This window comes from Ornithorhynchus anatinus, chromosome 16 (assembly GCF_004115215.2).
Source record: "Ornithorhynchus anatinus isolate Pmale09 chromosome 16, mOrnAna1.pri.v4, whole genome shotgun sequence".
Taxonomy (NCBI): Eukaryota; Metazoa; Chordata; class Mammalia; order Monotremata; family Ornithorhynchidae; genus Ornithorhynchus; species Ornithorhynchus anatinus.
In genome coordinates, this window is record NC_041743.1 from 44,109,844 (window position 1) to 44,133,186 (window position 23,343).

Below are 23,343 nucleotides of genomic sequence, written 5' to 3' on the forward strand. Positions count from 1 at the left end.
TGCCTAGCCTTGCCAAGTCATTTCACTGCTCTGTGCCTCAGTTTCCTCATCTTTCAAACGGGGATTAAGACCGGGAACCTGATGTGGGCTAACATGATTTACTTCTATTAATGTCTGCCTCCCCCGCTAGACTGTCAACTTGTGGGCGGGGAATGTCTGTTTATTGTTCTACCTAGTCTCCCAAGTGCTTAGTACAGTGCTCCGCTCACAGTAAGCGCTCAATAAATACGACTGGATGAATGAACACGGACTGTGTCCGCCTGATTACTCTGTATCTACTTCGGTGCTTAGAAAGCGCCTGGTACGAAGTAAGCACTTATCAAGTATCAAAAAAGAAAGAGAAAAAAAAAAGACACCCGCTTCCCCAAGCTCCCCCCGGGCCGAGGCCATCCCAGGGGCCGCGTCTTCCTCCCGGTCCGGACTTCGGAGAAGGGGCGAGACCTGAGGAGGCCTCCCCGGGAGGCCGAGGGCAGAGCGCAGCGACCCCGGATATAAATAACTCCTCTCCGGCTGCGATAAGGGTGGAATTTGCTCCTTTGCAGCGAGTTGGCGAGGGGGCCGCCGGGGGGTCAGCGGGGGCCGGACCCAGAGGGAACCCGGACGACCTGGTCGCCGGGCTCCACGGTCGGTCCGGGGTCCGGCCCCCGGGGCCCTCGGCTTCCAGGAGAGGAGCCGGGCCCGGCGGGCCGCAGCCTTCCAGGAAGCTCGAGCCCCCCGGGGGAGGGGAAATCTGGGCCTCGTGACGGCCGGGAGGCCCACGGCCAACGACGCCAAGGACTCCGGGCACCGTCCGAGCCCGGAGCCCGGGCTGTTTGTCCCCTGGGGAATCAGGTGACGGGAACATCTGTTCCCGCCTGGGAACAGTTCAGCTGACGGAGTGCAGGGCCCTGTCCCCACCCGTCCACCAGAGCGGAGCGTTCCAGAGTTCACCCGGGGCCCAAACACTCCCTGCCCTTCCTGCCGAGGGGCACGGTTCATTCATTCAATCGGATTTATTAAGCGCTGACTGTGCGCGGGAGCACTCTTCTTAGGCGATTGGGAAAGTATTTACAATAGACAGTGACACTCCCTGCCCGCGACGACCTCGCAGTCACCAGCCCCCTGTTTTTCCCATGCTGGGCTTGTCAATCAATCAGTCGTACTCGTTGAGCGCTTACCGTGTACGGAGCACTGCGCAGAGCTAATAATAATAATGGTGTTTGTTAAGCGCTTACTACGTGCCGGGCACTGGCTCAGTGGAAAGAGTCCGGGCTTGGGAGTCAGAGGTCATGGGTTTGAATCCCGGCAGCTGTGTGACTTAACTTCTTTACCTCATCTGTAAAATGGGGATGAAGACCGTGAGCCTCACGTGGGACAACCTGATGACCCTGTATCTCCCCCAGCGCTTAGACAGTGCTCTGCCCATAGTAAGTGGCTTAACAAATACCACATTATTATTATTACTAAGCGCTGGGGGTGGGTACAAGCCGATCGGGTTGGACACGATCCCTGTCCCACGTGGGGCTCACTGTCTCAGTCCCCAGTTTACAGATGAGGTAACTGAGGCCCAGAGAAGTGAAGTGACTTGCAAGGTCACACGGCAGACCAGTTGAGGCGGCGGGATTAGAACCCGTAATCTCCTGACTCCCAGGCCCAGGCTCGATCCACTACGCCTTGCTGCTTCTGAGTACTAAACAACAGAGTTGGTGGAAACATTTCCTGCCCAGGTGCAGCTCACAGGCTAGAGAAGCGGCACGGCTTAGTGGACAGAGCTCGGGCTTGGAGCCCGGCAACCAGGTTGTCTGCAGGTTGCAACGGAGCCCACCCTAAAACGCTCCACCTGGAAGGAGGGGAGGATAATAACGAATAATAATAGCGAAGAATAACCATAATTGGTTTGATTGATGGAGTACGTTGGAGCACTCAATGAGTATGATTGATTATTATTGTTATTATCATAACCCCCTCCCCACGCCCTCAAGCTCTCCTGCCATGTCCACCCCCTTTGCCATTCCCTGCCCAGTCTGGACATAGTACAGTGCTCCGAAGTGGGAGTTGTACTCTCCTAAGCATTTAGTATAGTGTAAGTGTACGGTAGGTACGACTGAATTAAATGAATATAATATAAAAGAGTCGACAGACACGTTCCCTGCCCACAAAGAACTTGAAGTGACTTGCCCAGGGTCACACGGCAGACATGTGGCAGAGCGGGGCTTGGAACCCAGGTCCTCTGACTCCCAGGCCCGGGTTCTTTGCCTTTGGCCAGGCCGCTCCGTGTGGCCTAGTGAAAGAAAAGAAAGATGTTACAAATACGGGGAAATTGAGAATGGAAAGGTGGCGTTCAGAGAGTTGAGTAGGTAAATCGATATTTACGAAACGCAACAGGTGATGGCACGGTGCCTAGGTTGTGGTTGGGCGAAGATAATCTAGGCTAGTGTTTAATGACGGTCATATTCTCTGCCCTCTCCCGCCCCGGTCACCCTCTTGGGGGAAAACCCGGCCTCTGTGCTGAACTTTCCCCGGGGCCCTCCCCTGATCCTGCCCCGACTCTCCCTCTCCGGGGAAAAAACCAGTTATTATTGTATTTTTTAAGCGCTTACTAAGTACCAGGCCCGCAATGGGCTCAGGGTACCCACTGGTGTTCCCGAAGGCAACGCCTCCTGCGACTATTATTATAATAATAATTATATTTGTTAAGCGCTTACTATGTGAGAAGAAGGAGGAGAATGGACCCGGGGGTCAGAAGGTCATGGGTTCTAATCCCGGCTCCGCCACTTGCCTGCTGTGTGACCTTGGGCAAGTCACTTTGCTTTTCTTTACCTCAGTGACCTCATCTGGAAAATAGGGACTGAGATCGCGAGCCCCCCGTGGGACCGGGACTGTGTCCAACCCGATTTGCTTGCACCCATCCCGGAGCTTAGTACGGGCGCCTGACACATAGTAAACGCTTAACAGATATCACAATTATTATTATTAGGGGAAAAGAGAGGTTAATCAGGGAAGACCTCTTGGAGGAGATGTGAATTTAGTAAGGCTTTGAAAGTGGGGAGAGTGGTGGCCTGTTGGATAGGAAGCGGGAGGGAGTTCTAGGCCAGAGGGAGGATACGAGCAAGGGGATGGCGGCGAGACAGATGAGATCGAAGTTCGGCGGGTAGGTTGGCATTAATAATAATAATAATGTTGGTATTTGTTAAGCGCTTACTATGTGCAGAGCACTGTTCTAAGCGCTGGGGTAGACACAGGGGAATCAGGTTGTCCCACGTGGGGCTCACAGTCTTAATCCCCATTTTACAGACGAGGTCACTGAGGCCCCGAGAAGTTAAGTGACTCGCCCACAGTCACACAGCTGACAAGTGGCAGAGCTGGGATTCGAACTCACGACCTCTGACTCCAAAGCCCGTGTTCTTTCCACTAGCCACGCTGCTTCTCATTAAAGAAGCGAAGTGCGCAGAGTGGGTTGTGGTAGTGTTGAAGCAGCGTGGCGTAGCGGACAGAGCACAGGCTTGGGAGTCAGAAGGGTCGTGGGCTCCACCGCTGACTGTTCTGCTGTGTGACCTTGGGCAAGTCACTTCACTGGGCCTCGGTTACCTCAGCTGTAAAATGGGGGGGATATAGACCGTGAGCCCCTTATGGGACAAGGATTGTGTCCAACCTGATTTGCTTGTATCCACCCCAGCGATTAGTCCAGGGCCCGCCCAGAGTAAGCGCTTAACAAATAGCTCAGTTATTATTATTATTGGTAGGACGTGAGCTGGACGCCCCCGCACCCTCTCCCGCCATAACAGCTTGTGTCCACTAGGGGGCAGACTTGTCCTAGTCAAACTACATTGGCGGCGTATTCATTCATTCAGTCGTATTTACTGAGCGCTCACTGGGCGCACAGCACTGTACTAAGCGCTGGGAAAGCACAATTCGGTGTCAGTTAGAGACAATCCCCACCCAACAACGGGCTCACAGTCTAGAAGGGGGGCAGGCAACAAAACAAGTAGACGGGCATCAATACCAACAAAATAGCTAGATAGTAATAATAATGTTGGTGTTTGTTAAGCGCTTACTATGTGCAGAGCACTGTTCTAAGCGCCGGGGGAGATACAGGGTACTCAGGTTGTCCCACGTGAGGCTCACAGTCTTAATCCCCCTTTTCCAGATGAGGGTAACAGGCACCGAGAAGTTAAGGGCCTTGCCCAAGACCACCCAGCTGCCAAGGGGCAGAGCGGGGATTCGAACCCATGACCTCTGACTCCCAAGCCCGTGCTCTTTCCACTGAGCCACGCTGCTTCTCTATACACAACATCATTACTAAAATAGAGTAATAAATAATATATACAAATATACACCAGTGCTGTGGGGAGGGGAAGGGAGTCGGGGCGATGGGGAGGGGAGGAGGAGCAGAGGGAAAGGGAGGGCTCGGTCTGGGAAGGCCTCCTGGAGGAGGTGAGCTCTCAGAAGGGCTTTGAAGAGGGGAAGAGGGTTAGTTTGGCAGAGGTGAGGAGGGAGGGCGTTCCGGGTCAGAGGTAGGACGTGGGCCAGGGGTCGACGGCGGGACAGGCGAGAACGAGGGCCGGCATAGAGGGCTGGCAATCTCCTTTTTATGGGCCCGGGTCAAATTCCGGGTGCTGCCGGGAAGAAGGGAGGATGGGCAATCAATGAATCAATCGGTGGTATTTATTGAGCGCGTGTGCAGAACACTGTACAGAACGTTTAGGAGAGTCCACCAGAGTTGGTGCCCACAATCCCTGCCCACAAGGAGCTTACAGTCTAGAGATAGGGCTAACGGGTCCCTCGCCGCCAAAAGAACAAATAACTGAGGCCCAGAAAAATCAAGCGACTTACCCGAGGTCCCACAGCAGACAAGTGGCAGAGCCGGGATGAGAACCCCAGGCCTTCTGACTTCCAGGCCTGGGCTTTATCCACTAAAGAAGCAGCAAGGCCTAGTGGCATGAGCCCGGGCTTGGGAGTCGGAGGTTGTGGGTTCTAATCTCGACTCTGCCACTTGTCTGTTGTGTGAACTTGTGCAAGTCACTTAACCTCTCCGTGCCTCAGTTACCTCCTCTTTAAAAAATGGGGATGAAGACTGTGAGCCCCTCGTGAGACAACCTGACTACCTTGTAACCCCTCCACTGCTCACTACAAGGTTTGGTACAGAGTAAGCGCTTAATAATAATGTTGGTATTTGTTAAGCGCTTTCTATGTGCAGAGCACTGTTCTAAGCACTGGGGGAGATACAGGGTCATCAGGTCGTCCCACGTGAGGCTCACAGTCTTCATCCCCATTTTATAGATGAGGTCACTGAGGCACAGAGAAGTGAAGTGACTTGCCCACAGTCACCCAGCTGACAAGTGGCAGAGTTGGGATTCGAAGCCATGACCTCTGACTCCCAAGCCCGGGCTCTTTCCACTGAGCCACGCTGCTGAACAAATACCATGATTTTATTATTATAGGCCAGGCTGCTTCTCACTCAACCCAGGATCCCCTCTCCAACAGCGGGAACAAGTCATATGGAAAACCACACAACAGCTGCCTTTCCGGACAAGGTCAGGAAGCACATAGTAGGCGCTCAATAAATACTACTGAATGAATGAATGGGCCATCCAACTTCCCCAACTTTCTTTCCCAGTAACCTATTCTGGACATTTCTACTAATGCAGATCCCAAAGTTTTAGGTGAGGGGGTGAAGGATGAGAGGGGGCAATAAATCACATTGATTGAGGGGACCACCCTTCATCCCTCTAATACTAACCTTCTCGCTGCGCCTCGATCTCGTCTATCTCGCCACCTGATTAAACCCTCCTCTCCTCTTCTCCCACTCCCTTCTGCGTCGCCCCGACTTGCTCCCTTCATTCATCCTTCCTCCCATCCCCCCAGAACATATGCCATTTATTTACTTATATTAACGTCCGTCTCCCCCTCTAGACCGTGAGTTCGTTGTGGGCAAGGAATGTGTTGGTTGTTCTGTGGTACTCACCCGAGCGCTTAGTACGGTGCTTCGAAGGACCTGAGTTCTAATCCCGGCTCCACGACTTGTCTGCCGTGTGAACTCGGGCAAGTCGTTTCGCTTCTCCGTGCCTCAGTTACCTCATCTCTAAAATGGGGATTAAGACCGTGAGCCCCACGTGGGACAGGCACTGGGACCAATCTGATTAGCCTGTATCTAGCCCAGCGCTTAGTACAGTGCCCCGGCACATAGTAAGCGCTTGATGTAACACCATAAAATGAAAAAAAGAGCATGGGCTGGTGAGAGGGGAAGGAGCCAGCTCCTCTGCAGGAAGGCGTGAAAGGATGAGATGACAGATGGCCTCTGATAGACGGGGCGGACTGGTGTCCGGGGTTTGACCCCCGGGCAAGGGGACCCGGGTGACTGCGTCCGGGAAACCCCCATTAACCCTCTTTGGGCTGCAGGAGCTGATTGTCCCTTCCCTCCTCCCAGCTCCACGTCATTCATTCATTCAATCGTATTTATTGAGCAATTCCTGTGTGCCCAGCACTGTACTAAGCGCTTGGAATGTACAAGTCGGCAACAGATAGAGACCATCCCTGCCCAACGACGGGCTCGCCGTCGTCACTCAGACAGGGGCATGGATCCGAACCAGGCCCTAGCCGGAGAACCAGCACGGCCTAGTGGCTACAGCCCCGGCCTGGGAGTCAAAAGGTCATGGGTTCTAATCCCCTCTCTCCCACTTATCTGCCGTGTGACCTTGGGCAGATCACTTCACTTCTCTGGGATTCCCCCATCTGTAAAATGGGGAGGGAGACTGCGAGCCCCTCGCGGGACGGGGACCGTGTCCAACCCGATAGAGAAGCAGCGTGGCTCAGTGGAAAGAGCCCGGCCTTGGGAGTCAGAGGTCACGGGTTCGAATCCCGGCTCGGCCACTTGGCAGCTGGGTGACTGCGGGCAAGTCACTTCGCTTCTCGGTGCCTCAGTCACCTCATCTGCAAAATGGGGATGAAGACTGGGAGCCTCACGTGGGACAACCTGATGACCCCGCAAGCAGCGTGGCTCAGCGGAAAGAGCGCGGGCTTGGGAGTCGGAGATCACCGGTCACCGGTTCTAATCCCGGCTCTGCCGCTAGTCAGCTGTGTGACCTTGGGCAAGTCACTTAACTTCTCTGTGCCTCAGTTACCCCATCTGTCAAATGGGGATTAAAATTGAGAGCCCCACGTGGGACCAACTGATCACCTTGTATCCCCCAGCGCTTAGAACAGGGCTTTGCACGTAGTAAGCGCTTAACAAATACCGCAATTTGATTTCTTTTTACCCCAGCGCTTAGTACAGTGCTCTGCACATAGTAAGCGCTTAACAAATGCCAACATTATTATTATTTGCTTGTATCCACCCAGCGCTTAGTACAGTGCCTGGGAGCAAACACCACCATTATTATTATTAGCGCTGAGCCCCAGGGGGCCTGCAAGTCTCCCATTCTGGAAGAACAATGGGAAACTGCCCCTTTAAGGGAAGATACCAACGCGCTCCCCGCGGGGGGGGGAGGAAGAAGGCCCTTTCCAGATGATCGCACCCTGCAAAGTGCCTCGCAGCCGCCTCAGGCCCCGAGTGGCGTGTGACCATGGCCCAGTGACAGGGACAAAAGGTGCAGTCCTCCCTGTGGGATGGGGGCCAATGCTCCCCCGTCCGGACTGCGCCTCCCCACCAGCCCCAGCCCCTCGGACGCCTCACTCCCCAGGGCGGAAGAAAATGCAAAAAGCGTTAAATTGCGGAGAACCCTGCAAAAGAGGCGGCAACACGGTAGGTGCGAGAAAAAGGGGGGAGGCTTTGTCAGGGAGCTGGGGTGACCCGTCTGCAGGCCCAGCTTGCTTTGTGCAATTCAAAAGAGCTCGGGGGGAGGCAGGCCTCGTTGCAAAGTGCAGAAGGGGCCCGTGGCGGTAGCCTCGAGGTGGGGCGGGGGGGGGGAGGCAGGAGTCGTCCGTCCCCCCCTCCCCCGCTTCTCTGGTCCTGTCCGGGCCTCCCCCACGGGAGGGCCCGAGTGGTGCATTCCGGCGCGCGTGCCCGGCCTCCCTCGGGTAGGCGCGCGCGGGCGCCGCCGGCCAATGGGGGAAGAGGCGCCGTCGTCCGGGGCGCGCGCCGCGGGCCCCGCTGAGCCACCGGGGGGCGCGCGGCGGGGGGGTGGGGAGGGGGGGGCGCGCGCCGGCCTCTGACAGGCGGCGCGAGGCGTCCGATAATGGCGGCCGGCAGAGCCCGCGAGAAGGAGAAGCGGCGGCCCTGAGGTAAAGCCTGCCCGCGCCCGTCGCTTCCCGGACAGAAGCGATACCGGGGAGACCTGCCGGGCCCGGGGAGGCCGAGACGGGGAGAAGAAGAACCGCGTCCGCAGCCTCACACCCCACCGGCCCTGTCAGGGAAGAGGGGCCTGGGCCTGTCAGGACTGGTCAGGGCCTTGTCGGGCCCTGTCGGGGAAGGGACTTCCGGTCATGCCAAGGGAAGGGGCTTCCGGTCATGCCAAGGGAAGGGGCTTCGCGTCATGCCAAGGGAAGGGGCTTCCGGTCATGCCAAGGGAAGGAGCTTCCGGTCATGCCAAGGAAGGGGCCTCTGGTCATGCCAAGGGAAGGGGCTTCCCGTCATGCCAAGGAAGGGGCTTCCGGCCATGCCAAGGGAAGGGGCCCCCGGCCTCCATCCCCCTCCATCTCCCTCCATGCCCCCTACCTCCCCCAGCCCGAGCTGGGCAGCCCCGTCAGTGCCCACTGAAAGCCTGGGGGCGGGGGGCAAGGGGGTGCCCACCCCGGGCACCCCCCTTCCATCAATCAGGGGCATTTATGGAGTGTTTACCATGGGCAGAGCAGCAGCGTAGCTCAGTGGAAAGAGCCCGGGCTTGGGGAGTCAGAGGTCATGGGTTCGAATGCCGCTTCTGCCCCTGGGCAGCTGTGTGACGGTGGGCAAGTCACTTCACTGGGCCTCAGTTTCCTCATCTGTAAAATGGGGATTAACTGTGAGCCTCACGTGGGACAACCTGATGAGCCTGTATCTCCCCCAGCGTTTAGAACAGTGCTCTGCGCCTAGTAAGCGCTTAACAAATACCAACGTTATTATATTAAGCGCCTGGAAGAGGACAGCTGTGCCTTATAATGGTGGTATTTGTTAATAACAACAATAACAATGTTGGTGTTTAAGCGCTTACTAGGTGCAGAGCACTGTTCTAAGCGCTGGGAGAGATACAGGGTCATTAAGTTGTCCCACGTGAGGCTCAGAATCTAAATGCCCATTTTCCAGATTGAGGCACAGAGAAGTGAAGTGACTTGCCCACAGTCACCCGGCTGACAAGTGGCAGAGCCGCTTGTTTTTCGGTGTTAAGGACTTACAGCGTGGCTCGGTGGAAAGAGCCCGGGCTTAGGAGTCAGAGGTTGCGGGTTCTAATCCCAGCTCTGGCTGCTGGGTGACTTTGGGCAAGTCACTTCACTTCTCGGTGCCTCGGTCCCCTCATCTGGAAAATGGGGATGAAGACTGTGAGCCCCACGTGGGCCAACCTGATTCCCTTGTCTCTACCCCAGTGCTTAGAACCGTGCTCGGCACGTAGTAAGCGCTTAACAAATACCAACATTATTATTCTTCAGTCAGTAGTATTTATGGAGCACTTACTGTGTGCAGAGCACTGTACTAAGCGCGTGGAATGGACAATTCGGCAACAGATAGAGACCATCCCTGCCCATTGACCGGGTTACAGTCTAATCGGGGGAGACAGATGGACACATTTTTACTATGTGTAAATGGTAAATAATGTGCACTTTACTATGTGCAAAGCACTGTTCTAAGCGCTGGGGTGGGATACAAGGTGATCAGATTGTCCCACCTGGGGCTCCCAGTCTTCATCCCCATTTGACAGATGAGGGAACCGAGGTCCAGAGCAGTGAAGCGACTTGCCCACAGTCACCCAGCTGATAAGCGGCAGTGTGGGGATTAGAACCCATGACCTCTGACTCCCAGGTCCAGCACTGAGCCACGCTGCTTCTCCTTTATGGCGGGAAGGGGTTAGGGGTACAACAACCTGGCCACTCTAGGGCTCTGGGTAATAAGCGTGGCTCAGTGGAAAGAGCCTGGGCTTGGGAGTCAGAGGTCATGGGTTCGAATGCCGGCTCCGCCACTTGTCAGCTGGGTGACTGTGGGCAAGTCACAACTTCTCTGGGACTCAGTTACCTCCTCTGTAAAATGGGGATTAAGACTGTGAACCTCAAGGGGGACAATCTGATTACCTTGTATCTCCCCCAGCGCTTCGAACAGTGCTCTGCACGTAGGAAGCGCTTAACAAATACCAACATTATTATTATTATTATTGTGGCATTTGTTAAGCTCTCACTCTCGGCCAAGCAGTGGGATGGATACAACGGAAGATCGGGCACCATCTTCTGGCCCGCCTAGGGGGCATAATCTAAGAGGGAGGGAGACTAGGTATCCCCATTTTTCAGATGCGGTAACTGAGGCACAGAGAGGTGAAGGGACTTGCCCCCACAGCAGGCAAGCGAGGGATCCAGGATTAGAAAGAGGTTTTCTGAGTCAGGCCTGTGTTCTTTCCACCAGGCCATGATGCCTCTCGGTTTAGCCTCCTAGGCCGAGCCCTCAGAGAAAGCCCCTGCCCACCCTTCTGGGTGTTACATAAACAGCTGGGGTTTGAACCGCTCCCACCAGGAGTCAAGACTCTGGTGTTGATCACCGCTTGGCCCTTGACTTGCATCATCCGAACGAGTCATCTGGGCATTATCTTTTGCCCATGACCCAGGAGCTCAGATCTGGGCTATTTTTCGGCTGGCAAAACGCCGCCGTCGCGAAGACGGCATTTGGAGTGGGGCTGATTCCTGATTGATTTGCTTTAGGTCCCGTAGAGTGGCAAGCCGGTTTAGGATCAACCAAGTATCCGTTGTGTGCTTAATTGGGATAGTCCAACAGAAGCCAGACCAATAAATCAATCAGTGGTACTAATTGAGTGCTTATTATGCGTGGAGTATTGTACTAAGCGCTTGGGAGAGCACAATACAGCAGAATTAGCGGACGAGTTTCCCTGACGGTCATAAGCTTGCAATCTAGAGGGTAAATTCAAATTACAAAGAGCGGGAGCTGGAGGGGAAAAAAATGGTTAGATCAAAAAGTAGGTGCCGAAGTTTAGGTTGGACCCTTCTAGGTAGTTGGGGGAGAATGGAAGAGTAGAGCAGCTCTCATAAGAAAGTCATCATCCTCAGTGGTATCTGAGTGTGTACTAGGTGCAAAGCATTGTACTAAGCGTCTGAGAGAGTACGCTGAGAAGCAGCGTGGCTCACTGGAAAGAGCGCGGGCTTTGGAGTCAGAGGTCATGGGTTCGAACCCCGGCTCTGCCACTTGTCAGCCGTGTGACTGTGGGCAAGTCACTTCTCGGTGCCTCAGTGACCTCATCTGTAAATTGGGGATGAAGACTGTGAGCCCCACGTGGGACAACCTGATTCCCCTGTGTCTACCCCAGCGCTTAGAACGGTGCTCGGCACATAGTAAGCGCTTAACAAATACCAACATTATTATTATTATTACAATGCAGCAGAGTTGTTCGGGACACATTCCCCGCCCACGGGGAGCTTCCAGTCTAGAGTCCCAGAGCAGCAGAAAATCTCTGGCAGAGCAAACGGTGGTATTTATTAAGTACTTTCTATGGGCGGAACACCTGGGAGAGTGCATGACAGTAGAGGTTTAGATACTATCCCTACCCTCAAGTAACTTACACTCAGGTGGGCTCGAACTAGGAGGTTGGAACTGGAAGATTCAGTAGCTTAAGCCAAAGAAAAAGAGGCAGGGAAGGGGGAAATTAGGCGTGCTCAGCTTCTAGCTGCTCCTTCGGGGTGTCCCAGCCTCATTTGGAAGGGTCATCCAATCATAAAAACAACTGTGGAAGAGAAGCAGTGTGGTTCAGTAGAAAGAGCCCGGGCTTGGGAGTCAGAGGTCATGGGTTCTAATCCCTCCTCCGCTGCTTGTCAGCTGTGTGACTTTGAGCAGGTCACTTCACTTCTCCGGGCCTCAGTTACCTCATCTGTAAAATGGGGTTTAGGACTGTGAGCCCCACGTGGGACAACCTGATTACCTTGTATCTTCCCCCCCCCCGCAGCGCTTAGAACAGTGCTTGGCACATAGTAAGTGCTTATCAAATGCCATCGTTATAAGGCTGTGGGTGCTACTGCTGCTTCCCGATTCCTCTCCCTTTCCCACCCCTGTGATCAGCTGCTACCGCTGGGCCTTCCCAAGATCTGACAGAGCGGAGCTAGCCTAGTTCACGACAACAGGGTTATATGAAGGTAGGGATGTGTCTGCTTACTCCATTACACTCTCCCAAATGTTTAGTACAGTGCTCTGAACACAATAAGCGCTCAGTAAACGCCATTAATTGATCGGTCGAAGGCAGCCTCTTGTTCGGAATTCTCTCGTGGCTTGCGGCCACTCTTTCTTATCCTTTTCTGGGGACACTCCTTGGGTTTTCCGGTCACTTCTGAGCCGTTTCTCACTTCTCCATCCGCTGCAGGTTATCTGGTATCGTCAGGTTGTGTTGGAGAGGCGCTGTATCGGGCGCTCCTTAGCTTGGGTAGGTCTGATCTTGCCCAAAATGCCCTGAAAAAGCCGTCTTTATTATTAAGCAAAGAAGGGAGGTAGAGTTATCACAGGGCATATTCACTGGCTGTCTGTTTAGAGAGGCCCCATCGCTTCCCCCCAAAAGAAAAATTCCACTTGAATGTCATTTGGGGATCCTAGAAATCCGTGCCAGAGTCGAGGGAGAAAAATAGAAATGCGTAGAAGTTGGAGCAAAGGCCTGGGAATCAGAAGGTCAGGGGTTCTAATCCCAGCTCCGCCACTTGTCTGCTGTGTGGCCTTGGGCAAGTCGCTTCACTTCTCTGTGCCTCAGTTACCTCATCTGGAAAGTAGGGATTGAGACTGAGCCCCACGTGGGAGAGGGATCGCGTCCAACCCGATCTACTTCTGTCCACCCCAGCGCTTATTGCGATGCCTGGCACATAGTAAACACTTAACAAATAACACATTCAGAAATCTGTTTTTCCTCCTGTGGCACGGTTTGCTTTCCGTTCACTTTAAGGAAAACGACCGAGCGGTTTCGTGTTCCATGAATAGGCAGTTTCACTTTCAGGGGCTCCAGGACTGAGCTCCAGCCAAGTATGTGCAGCAGAACTTTTATTCCGCTTCAGAGTGCCCCTTCGTGACCATCTCCAAAGCCGCCCCCCCGGAGGGAGACGGTTTCCCCACAGTCCCCCCCGGAGACAGCACATGGCATGGAATCAAGCAGTCTGGCCCGCCTGCATCAGGACCCCTCCCAGGAGGGAACCGGGAGATGACAGCCCGTGGCGGGGGACGGGCGGGGGTACCCGGGGCACCCCCTGACCAGGAAGGATCCTCCACCTCACCGGCCCCTCTCTTAAACATCCCCAGGCGCCGGGACCTTGAAGATGGTGAGCAGCCAGCCGAAGTACGACCTAATCCGGGAGGTGGGCCGAGGAAGCTACGGCGTGGTGTACGAGGCGGTCGTCAGAAAGACCTCCGCCCGGGTGGCCGTGAAGAAAATCCGCTGCCACGCCCCGGAAAACGTCGAGCTGGGCGCTGCGCGAATTCTGGGCGCTGAGCAGCATCAAGAGCCAGCACCCCAACGTCATCCACCTGGAGGAATGTATCCTGCAGAAAGACGGGATGGTGCAGAGGATGTCACACGGCTCCAGTTCTTCCCTCTACTTACAGGTACGGAATAACCGGGATAACCACAGAGTGCTCTGTGGGGAGGTGGGGCTGGCGGGGGGGGTGGGAGAGAAAAAGAGAGGGCAGGAGCATCGGGTGCGAGCCTGTAAGGAAGCTGCATGGCCCAGAGGGAGAGAGCACAGGTCTGGTAGTCAGAAGTGCTGAGTTCTAATCCCAGCTCCGCCCCTTGCCTGCTTGCTGTGTGACCTGGGGTAAGTCACTTCACTTCTCTGGGCCTCAGCTTCCTCATCTGTGAAATGGGGATCCAATACCCGTTCACCCTCCTATTTAGACTGTGAGCCCCACGTGGGACTGGGTCCGTGCCCAACCTGATCTAACCCCAGCCCTGAGAACAGTGCTTGACACATAGTAAGCGCTTAACAGATATCATTAAAGAATAGTCATCATAATAGTACCGAGTTCGGAGTAGTAATAATAATAATAATAATGTTGGTATTTGTTAAGCGCTTACTATGTGCCGAGCACTGTTCTAAGCGCTGGGGTAGATACAGGGTAATCAGGTTGTCCCACGTGAGGCTCACAGTTAATCCCCATTTGACAGATGAGGTCACTGAGGCACAGAGACGTTAGGCAGAGGGTTGGGTGGACCGTTTCGTAGGTCCGGTTTCGATCTGGTGGATCCCTGGTCAGTCAGTCGTACTTATGGAGCTCTTACTGCCTGCAGAGCATTGTACTAAGCGCTTGGTAGAGAACACTACAGCAATACAGGGACCCATTTCCTGTCCACAACAAGCTGACAATCTAGAGAGAGCTTTTCTGAGTTGTAGCCTCCTCGTGCCCCGACAAGACTAGCTTGCAGTAACAGTGCTATTTATTAAGTGCTTCTTCCCCCCCAGGTGGTCGGGCTGAAAGCTGGGGTACAGCGTGGCTCAGCGGAAAGAGCACGGGCTTTGGAGTCAGAGGTCATGGGTTCGAATCCCGGCTCGGCCACTTGTCAGCTGTGTGACTTTGGGCAAGTCACTTAACTTCTCAGTGCCTCAGTTACCTCATCTGTAAAATGGGGATGAAGACTGTGAGCCCCACGTGGGACAACCTGATTCCCCTGTGTTTACCCCAGCGCTTAGAACAGTGCTCGGCACATAGTAAGCGCTTAACAAATACCAACATTATTATTATTATTATTAGAGGCTAATCAGGCTCAGGCCCACTCCACATGGACCACACCAAGTGGAGGGGGGAGAGGTGTTGTGCCCAGTGTACAGGTGAGAAAACTGAGGCCCAGAGGTGACAAGCCCAGGGTCACTCGGCAAGGCTGGCATTAGAACCAAGGCATCTTGACTCCCCGGCCCGTGCCCTGTCCATCCTGAGACAAGGGGAGGGCTGGGCCGCAGGGGACAATCCCAGCGGAGCTCCTTCCCAGGGTTCTCCCCCCCGACCCCGTGATTCCCGTCCACTTCCCCGGCTTCGGCGTGGCTCGGTGCTTGAGCCCCTTTTTTAGAAATTTGGAAGCCTGGGTTAATCCCGGGAGATCGACGGACAAGGTTGATGGCCCCCCTCAGGGAGCGTCCCGAGGCCCAGACGTCCCAGCACCTTCGAACTGCTGAACTGACCCAGGCCGGTTAACTGAGCTCGAACTGCTTGTTCAGAGAGAGATTTTCAACCGCCAGCCGAGTTTGGGAAAAGGAAGGGACTCTCTTGGAGGAGAAGATCCTTTGGGAATCCGGTCGGGAGTCCCCCAATTTACTGACAGTGGGGGAGGGGGAGAAGAGGACCAAAGTCTGTTTTTCAAACAACCGGGAACCTTTGGCGAGCTAGCCAGAGAGCAAAAGCAAACACCGTCACCTGGGCAAATAGAAAGTCGCATGGCGCAATGGGGTGTCAACACAGCAGGGGCACACGGTGTCTCCCCCGATCCCGTCGCTCGTTTCGGCTTCCACGCGTCGAGGGGCCTCGCCCGGAGAAACGGGTCGGTGAGAAGGCCGTCCAGACTCGTCGCATGCTTCCCAGACCCTCGGGGGGAGGGGGGCTCTCAGGAATTGTGGGAAGTGATCTGACCCAGTGATTTCCCCCTCCCTCAGCCCCGGGGCAGAGCTCGCCCCGGGATTTAAAGGCCCCGAAGCGCCGGCCTTCGGAGCCCGGCCCCTGCCCTATCAGGATGGTGGAGAGGAGATCACTCCTGTGTTCTTCCCCAAAGGCCGGGCGCCTCTTGGGTCTCCGCAGACCTCTCCCGAGGCGCCCCTTGGTTCATTCGAGCATCTTTAGGGCTTGAGCAGGACGCAGGAGGAAGGGGCTGCCATCAAGGAAGGGCACCGATAACGTCTACCCCTCCGGCGGTGCGGTGCCGAGCAGTCTCTGCCCGGGTCTTTTCCGACCCCACCGGCCTCCATTCGCCAGAACCAAAGGAGGCCCGATTTTGGGAAAGGAGCTTGTTTTGGCGGGGCTCCATACCCTAGCCGGGCAGCTGCAAACCGGGATGTGAGCTCCCTTTTTTCTCCTCCCGTCCGTTCATCGCCGCCGTGCCACAGCGCTTGCTGGGAAGTGGAGACAAAAGGGCAGAGGGCAATCCAATCCCGAAGACTGACTGTCATCCACAGCAGCGGGAGATGCTGCCTTGGACATCTCGAGAAGCAGCACGGCGTGAGGGGCAGCCTGACTTAGTGGATAGAGCACGGGCCTGGGAGTCAGAGGATCATGGGTTCTAATCCCTGCTCCACCACTTGTCTGCTGGGTGACCTTGGCCAAGTCACTTCACTTCTCTGGGCCTCACTTCCCTCATCTGTAAAATGGGGATTGAGACTGTGAGTCCCACGTGGGACAGGGACCGTGTCCAGCCCTATTTGTTTTGTATCCAGCCCAGCGCTTAGTACAGTACCTGGCACATAGTAAGTGCTTAGCAAATACAGTAATAATTGTTATTATTATTATTAAGGGCCAGGGTCAGATGAGGAAGTGGCATTTCATCCAGAGGTGAAAAAAGGTCGCTCACTTGGCCAGTCGTCCAGTTTCTCTGCTACTTAGTAGCTAGCTGGACTAAAACGTGGCCTGAAGAACGGTTTTCTAGCGTCACTGCCCAAAATGTCAGGCTGCCGCAGTCTAGGTGGGCAGCTTGTTTTTTCACTGAGGGATTGTGCTGTGGGGTCAGAGGGGGTTGGAAGGGATGCTTCCGACACATCCAGGCCCGGTGCCTTCCCTACCCTAGAACGGCAACCACCGAAAGGGCTGAACCGGGTCCCCTGGGAAGCAGCTTGGCCTAGTGGCAAGAGAACGGGCTTGGGCGTCAGAGACCGTGGGTTCTAGTCCCAGCTCCGCCACTTTTCTGCTCCGTGACCTTGGGTGAGTCACGTAATTTCTCTGTTACCTCATCTGCAAAATGGCGATCAAGACTGTGATTCCCAGGTGGGGCAGGGACTGTGTCCAGCCTGATGCCCTTGTATCTACTCCAGTGCTTAGAACAGTGCTTGGCACATAGTAAGTGCTTAACAAATACCGTAATTGTCGTCGTTATCATCCAGGGCAGGATTTTTTCATCCTCCGTTGGCAGACACGCGAGGACTCCTTGGCCTCCCAGATTTGGGACGGAAAGGCCAAAGCGTGGGGCATAAAGTCATGCTCCCCCCCCAACGCACCCTGGGGATTGAGCAGACATCAGAGAGCATCTCCATTTCGCCCGCAGAAGTGGAGCCGGCCGGTAGGGTCACCAACCTCGGATCGGTCGGGCAGCTGGGGTCACCGGTGTCTCAGCCGGGTCCCTGCCACCGTAATGGCTGGGTCCTGCCCGTGACCCTCCTTGCCCCTGCAGGGTGCGAGCATCATGGCGATAACAATAGTCATAATACTAATAATAGCGGTATTTATTAAGTTTTACTACTATGTGCCGTAGTAAGTGCTAGGGTAGATACGAGCAGATCACGTCGGACACAGTCCCTGTCCCATGTGGGCTCACATCCCCATTGCACAGATGAGGGATCCGAGGTACAGGGAAGTGAAGTGACCTGACTAAGGTCACACAGCAGACAAGCGGTGGAGCCCACCCACGGCAAAATGGTGCAGGCAGAGCCTGGCTCGTGTTCCAAGAGGGCCGGACGCTTCTAGTGCTCGGGTTCAGTGACCCAGTTGAGCTGAGAAGGACGGGCGATTAAGAAACGGAGGTAGTCTGGGTGGGGTGTCTTTCCCAGTAAAGCGTGGGCAGCACGTTCCGTGCCCTGTTCGGCCAGGGACCCGACATCCGCGTGCCCTCATAGCCTGTGCCTCTCCTGCCGGGCTCTAGGTATAGCCGAGGGATGTGACCAGCCCCAAGCGCTACCTCAGCCCTAGAGTTCCTGGGGCAGGTCCAGGGGCACAGTCAGGGATGCCCAACTCCAGACCCCCGGGCCGGTTCCCCCCAAGCAGTCCCCGGGCTGAGTTTGGGCCGGCCCCGGGCATCAGACTGAGCCCAAGTGTGCATCCTCTGTGGGAGGCTTCTCCTCCAGGGGCAAGAGTGGAAGGTTCTGCCCCTGGAGTCTGCGCAGAGAGGGAAGGGGGGCACTTCCGGCAGCCACACACGTCTCTCGGGGCCCAGCCAAAGCCCCAGCTAACCGCCGGCCGGATCTCGCTGCTGGCGTTCGATCTCCGCCTGCAAGCCGGGAGCCCAGAGGGTGGGTGAGCGGGTGGGTGGGCGACTGGCAGGACCGGGCCGGCAACCCGGGGCTCTCCAGAGCCCGCGCCTCTCCCTAGAAATGACCCGCCTTCCCTCTCAGGTAGCCCTCGGCGGGGAGAGAGGCCCGTGGAGGGCGGCGGAACTCTATCGAGCCCTCCGAGTGAATAGAACAGAGGAGGAAGAATCGGTCGGTTTGGCCTGGGTGTTTGGGGGACTTTACCGGGCCCCGGGCCCGTGCCCGAACCGCGTCTCCCGGATTGGCGGCTGAAACCCCCTCTGTTCTGTTTTCCCCCGGCGGCAGCTGGTAGAGACGTCGCTCAAAGGAGAGATCGCCTTCGACCCCAGGAGCGCCTACTACCTGTGGTTCGTGATGGACTTCTGTGACGGAGGGGACATGAACGAGTTTCTGCTGTCGCGGAAACCCAACCGCAAAACCAACACCAGCTTCATGCTGCAGCTGAGCAGCGCCCTGGCCTTCCTGCACAGGAACCAGATCATCCACCGCGACCTCAAGCCGGACAACATCCTCATCTCCCAGAGCCGGGCGGACTCCAGCGACTCGGAGCCGACGCTCAAGGTGGCCGACTTCGGGCTGAGCAAGGTCTGTTCCTCCGCCTCCGGGCAGAACCCGGAGGAGCCGGTCAGCGTGAACAAGTGCTTCCTGTCGACGGCCTGCGGCACGGACTTCTACATGGCCCCCGAGGTGTGGGAGGGTCACTACACGGCCAAAGCGGACATCTTCGCCCTGGGGATCATCATCTGGGCCATGGTGGAGAGAATCACGTTCGTGGACACCGAGACCAAGAAGGAGCTCCTGGGCAGCTACGTGAGGCAGGGGGGCGAGATCGTCCCCGTCGGGGAGGCCCTCCTGGAGAACCCCAAGATGGAACTGCTCATCCCCGTCAAGAAGAAGTCGATGAACGCCCAGATGAGGCAGCTGATCAAGGAGATGCTGGCCGCCAACCCCCAGGACCGGCCGGACGCTTTCGAGCTGGAGCTCCGTCTAGTCCAGATCGCCTTCAAAGAGAGCGGCTGGGACACGTGACGGCCGGGTCGCGTGACGGTAGAGCCCCCCCCCGCCCCGCCCAGGCCGGTCCGGTCGTGTGACGTCGGACGCCCCAGCCCCCGTCGAACGGGGCTGACGATAGGGGTGAAGCCAAACTCCGCCTCCGGAGGGTCGAGTTGGCACGGCGGGGTGTTCTCTCTTTTGGTTTTGTCTCTCGATCTCGTTGCGGACCATCCACCCGTACACATTGGCCATTTTGCCCCCAGGACGTCGACGAGGGAATCCCCCCGAAGCGTTCCGCCTAAGGCGTGTAAATAGAAACGACCCCCCGGGAGGCCGCCTGAGGAAAGACAGGAGAGCGCCCCCCCGCTTCCTGGGAACAGAGCCTGAAGGATCTTCCACATTCCGCTTCCCCGTTGGTTCCCTGTCTGGTCCTCCCGCGGAAGAGAGTTGCATGCTGGCAATGCAGAACACGGGTCTCCGGGAGACGACAGACCCGCCTGTACATATTTGTGGATAAGTCGGCCCGGGGATGTGGGCACTGCGCATTCCCCAGGAAGAAAATGCCACTTCTGTTTAAGTTATTTGCCGTGGTGCCGTGGTGAGGCGTTTGGGATTTGCTGGTGAATTCGGGATGGCCCACCCACCTCCCGCTAAATGAAATTATTCTGAGTTTTTATTCTAGAGTCCCGAAGGATTTTGGAGGGGCTGAAAGGTCCAGATCCCCGGACACAGATGAATACGAAAGAGCTGCAAGGTCTCCGGACAGGCCAGAGGGGACCTCTCGCTGCTCGGCCTGCCGGAGAGCGAGGGAGTTGAATTTCAGAATCCGGCATCCGGGGGTGTGAGAGGAGGGGAGGGGTGCGGAGGTTAGGTAGGAGGCCGGCCAGGCTATTAATCATTCAGCCCGACTCTCTTTTGGGTAACCGGACACTTGTTTAGCCGATTAGACCCAGAGCCCGTCTTCACCCGTGGGCCCACGATCAGGCCGAAACCAGATCGCTGGAAAGTGGTCACCCCGGCGAAAACGGGCAGGTGAAGCCCTTCCAGGTCCCGATGCCACGACCCGGGGACCTGAAAACATTTCCGGAGGTGCCTCCGGGGGAGGCGGAACCCCGAAATGGCCCCGCTCCGTCTTACCCCCTCCCCCCGCCCCTTTTCCCTGGTCCCTTCTCTCGTTCCCCCTTTGGGTCTCCTCTGTTCCAGCTGGCGCTGCCGCTCTTTGGTGAACCGGCGATCGAGGCTTCCCGCCGCCTCCGTCAAGGAAGCCCCTTCCCCTAGCCGGGGAGGGCAGCGGGAGGCGCGCGTTGGGAACTGAGCCAGCGCACCACATCGCTCAAGCGGCACCCGGCCGACTCTAGCCCGCCACTTGGTCGACCGATAACATCGTCAGGGAGCGACTGTTGGGGTTTGGGGGTCGCTTTCGTTTTAACTCCAGAAGCGACGGGGTTGACTCTTGGCGCTAGGTAACCCGTATCTAACGAAAGGGAGCCGTCCCAGAGCACACTACTAGTCTTTTAAGATGGGCTCGGGGACCCGTCGGTGGTTGAGTCGGTCTTCGGAAGGCTTTGCTGTCCTAGGATAAGGATGTCGTAAAGGGATTTATCGGAAGGTGAAAGTGAACTTTAGTTTTGTCTTGTTTCCCCCGTTCTTTTTCAACTTCCGGAAGTTCTTAAGGACTTCCTCCCCAACCACCCATTTACCTGAAGTGGGCTCTGGTCTTGTGGTTGGAACAAGGCCCGGGAGCCGAAAGCATGGAGCTTTCAGGCATTTGTTCAGCGCTTCCTTTGCTCAGTGCACTGTACTAAGCACCGGGGTAGATGATATAAGCAGATCGGACACGGTCCCTGTCCCACGTGGAACTCGCAGTTCGGGAAGGAGAAGCGGGGACTTATTCCCATTTCGACAGATGAAGAAACTGATGCCCAGAGAAGTTAAGTGACTCACCCGGGGTCACTCAGAGGGCAGGCGGCGGAGCCAGGATTATCACCCAGCTCTCCTGACTCCCAGGCCCGTGCTCTTTCCGCTAGGCCTCGTGGCTTCGGAGCAGATGCGAGGTTCGGAGCAGTGAGCTTTGAATCCACCCCAACGAGCCCATCCGTTTGGAAGGACGGAGTGGTTGGCTTCTGTCGTCTCTTTAAATCAGTTCGAGGGACAGACTGGAAACGTCCGCGCCGTGCGTGCACCTGGGGCCGTTTCCCATTTCTGGCCGGGAAGGTCTTGAGGAGAATTTATCCCTGTCCCGAGAGTCCCCCGAGCCAGGCTCGGCACCCGACTCCCGTCGCCAGCCCCTTCAGACCTCCTCTCCCCCGACGTGGAGGGATGTTTTTAGCGCGTTAGTAAATTTGGAACGTGTTTCCCTGTGTTCAGAGATGACCCTGGTACGTAGCAACGGGCTTTCCTCCTGGGACGCAAAAGGTAGTCCTTGGAAACTTCCTGGTAGTTTAAGATAGAATCAGAACCGAGGCAGGAATGAGAGTCATTTTTATTGGTCTCCAATGAAGATGCCTGAGTCTTAGGAGAGACTTCTGGACTGACTCACAGAGGCCTGACCTCAAACCTCTTGGTGATAGCGATGGTATTTATCGAGCCTCCCGGGGGCTCGGTGCGCTGAATTGAAGTGCACCAGAAGCACTAAACACATTCCCTGCCCACAAAGAGCTTCCACTCCGAACGGGGGTGACTGTTACGGAAATCTTTTCCCAGAAATCCAGAATAAGCAATCGCGGATAACGGTGGCTACAGGCGAGGGCAGAGGGACGGTATGAATTCATTCTAGCGGGGTTGACGCGGCCCACGTCGAACCTGCGGAGACCCGAGATCGAACGTGGTATAAAGGAACCGGCCATCGGTGTGGGTCGTAGCAGTGGCGATGTCTAGCGTTCCTAGGGAATGGTAGATTCACGCCTGTGGAGTTTTTGCTTTCCAGTATTGAACAGCGTAGCCCGCCGAACACTTTTGCATCTGTCCTCCGTGTCTCCCCCCCAGCCCCAGAATGACGTTTCACAAATCAAACTATTGTAGCAGCTACAGAATATTTCACCAGCATGACAGAGCGGTCAAAAAAATAAATCAATCATCAGCACTTCAGAAATGAAACAAACTTTTGAAATTTTTCTTTCAAAGTTGTAAATTATATTTTATGAAGAATTTATAGAAAGGGATGGGAAATGATTGTAATTTATTGTTCATGACAGTTTTCTAAAATAAAGTCTGACTTCAAACCAAAACTCCTGAAATTCTCCATTCTTTCCCCTCCCCGAAGGCCAGAGGCGCGGGAGGGCTGCCCAGTTTTAATCTATTTACTGTTCGTAACCTTAAAAAAAGCCAACCAAACAAAAACAAACAAAAGATGGTTCAGGCTGATGGGCTCTCCTATCTTGAAAGATGGATAATAACTATAATGATAATATTCGTTCATTCAGTCGGGTTTATTGCGCGCTTAGAATGTGCCCGAGCACTTGGAAGAGTACGCTAGAATAGTAAACAGACACATTCCCTGCTACAGTGAGTTTACAGACTAGAGGAGGAGGCAGACGTTAATAGAAATAAATTACCGATATGTACATGAGTGCTGGGGGGCAGAGAAGGGGGATGATGATTGTGGTGTTTGTTAAGCTCTTACTATGTGCCGTGTACTGTACCAAACGGGTAGATACAAGCTAGTCAGGTTGGACACGTCCCTTTACCCCATGGCATTCACAATCCCCATTTTAAAGATGAGATAAGTGAAGCGCAGAGAAGGGAAGTGACTTGCCCAAGGTCACACAGCAGACAAGCGACAGAGCCGGGATGAGAACCCACGGCCTTCCGGCTCTAGGTCCGTGCTCTATCCGCTAGGCCGACTTGGCAGCAGAGAATCCGGGTGAAGGAATGAATTACGGTTCTAGTGGTTTGCACGCTGGTTAGGTGTTATCATCGGTACGGAATTAAGTACTTACGTGTCCACCTAAGCCCCCCGGGGTAAAGGCGTGATCGGGTTGGAACCAGTTTGTGTTCCCTCATGGGACTCCCAGTCCACGGGGATCTTATCCCCACTTCGCAGATGAGGTAAACGAAGCCCAGAGA

The 23,343-nt window shown here is 55.5% G+C and overlaps 1 protein-coding gene across 1 annotated transcript; it reads left to right on the forward strand.

Moving 5' to 3' along the window:
* Positions 1 to 7,490: 7,490 nt before the first annotated feature.
* Positions 7,491 to 22,505, forward strand: LOC100086048 (serine/threonine-protein kinase PDIK1L). Its single transcript, XM_001516191.4, is given in 4 exon segments — positions 7,491 to 7,720; positions 13,373 to 13,536; positions 13,538 to 13,675; positions 18,571 to 22,505. Coding segments are annotated over 4 exon segments (1,182 nt in total). The 5' UTR covers positions 7,491 to 7,584; the 3' UTR covers positions 19,315 to 22,505.
* The last annotated feature ends 838 nt before the right edge of the window (positions 22,506 to 23,343 follow it).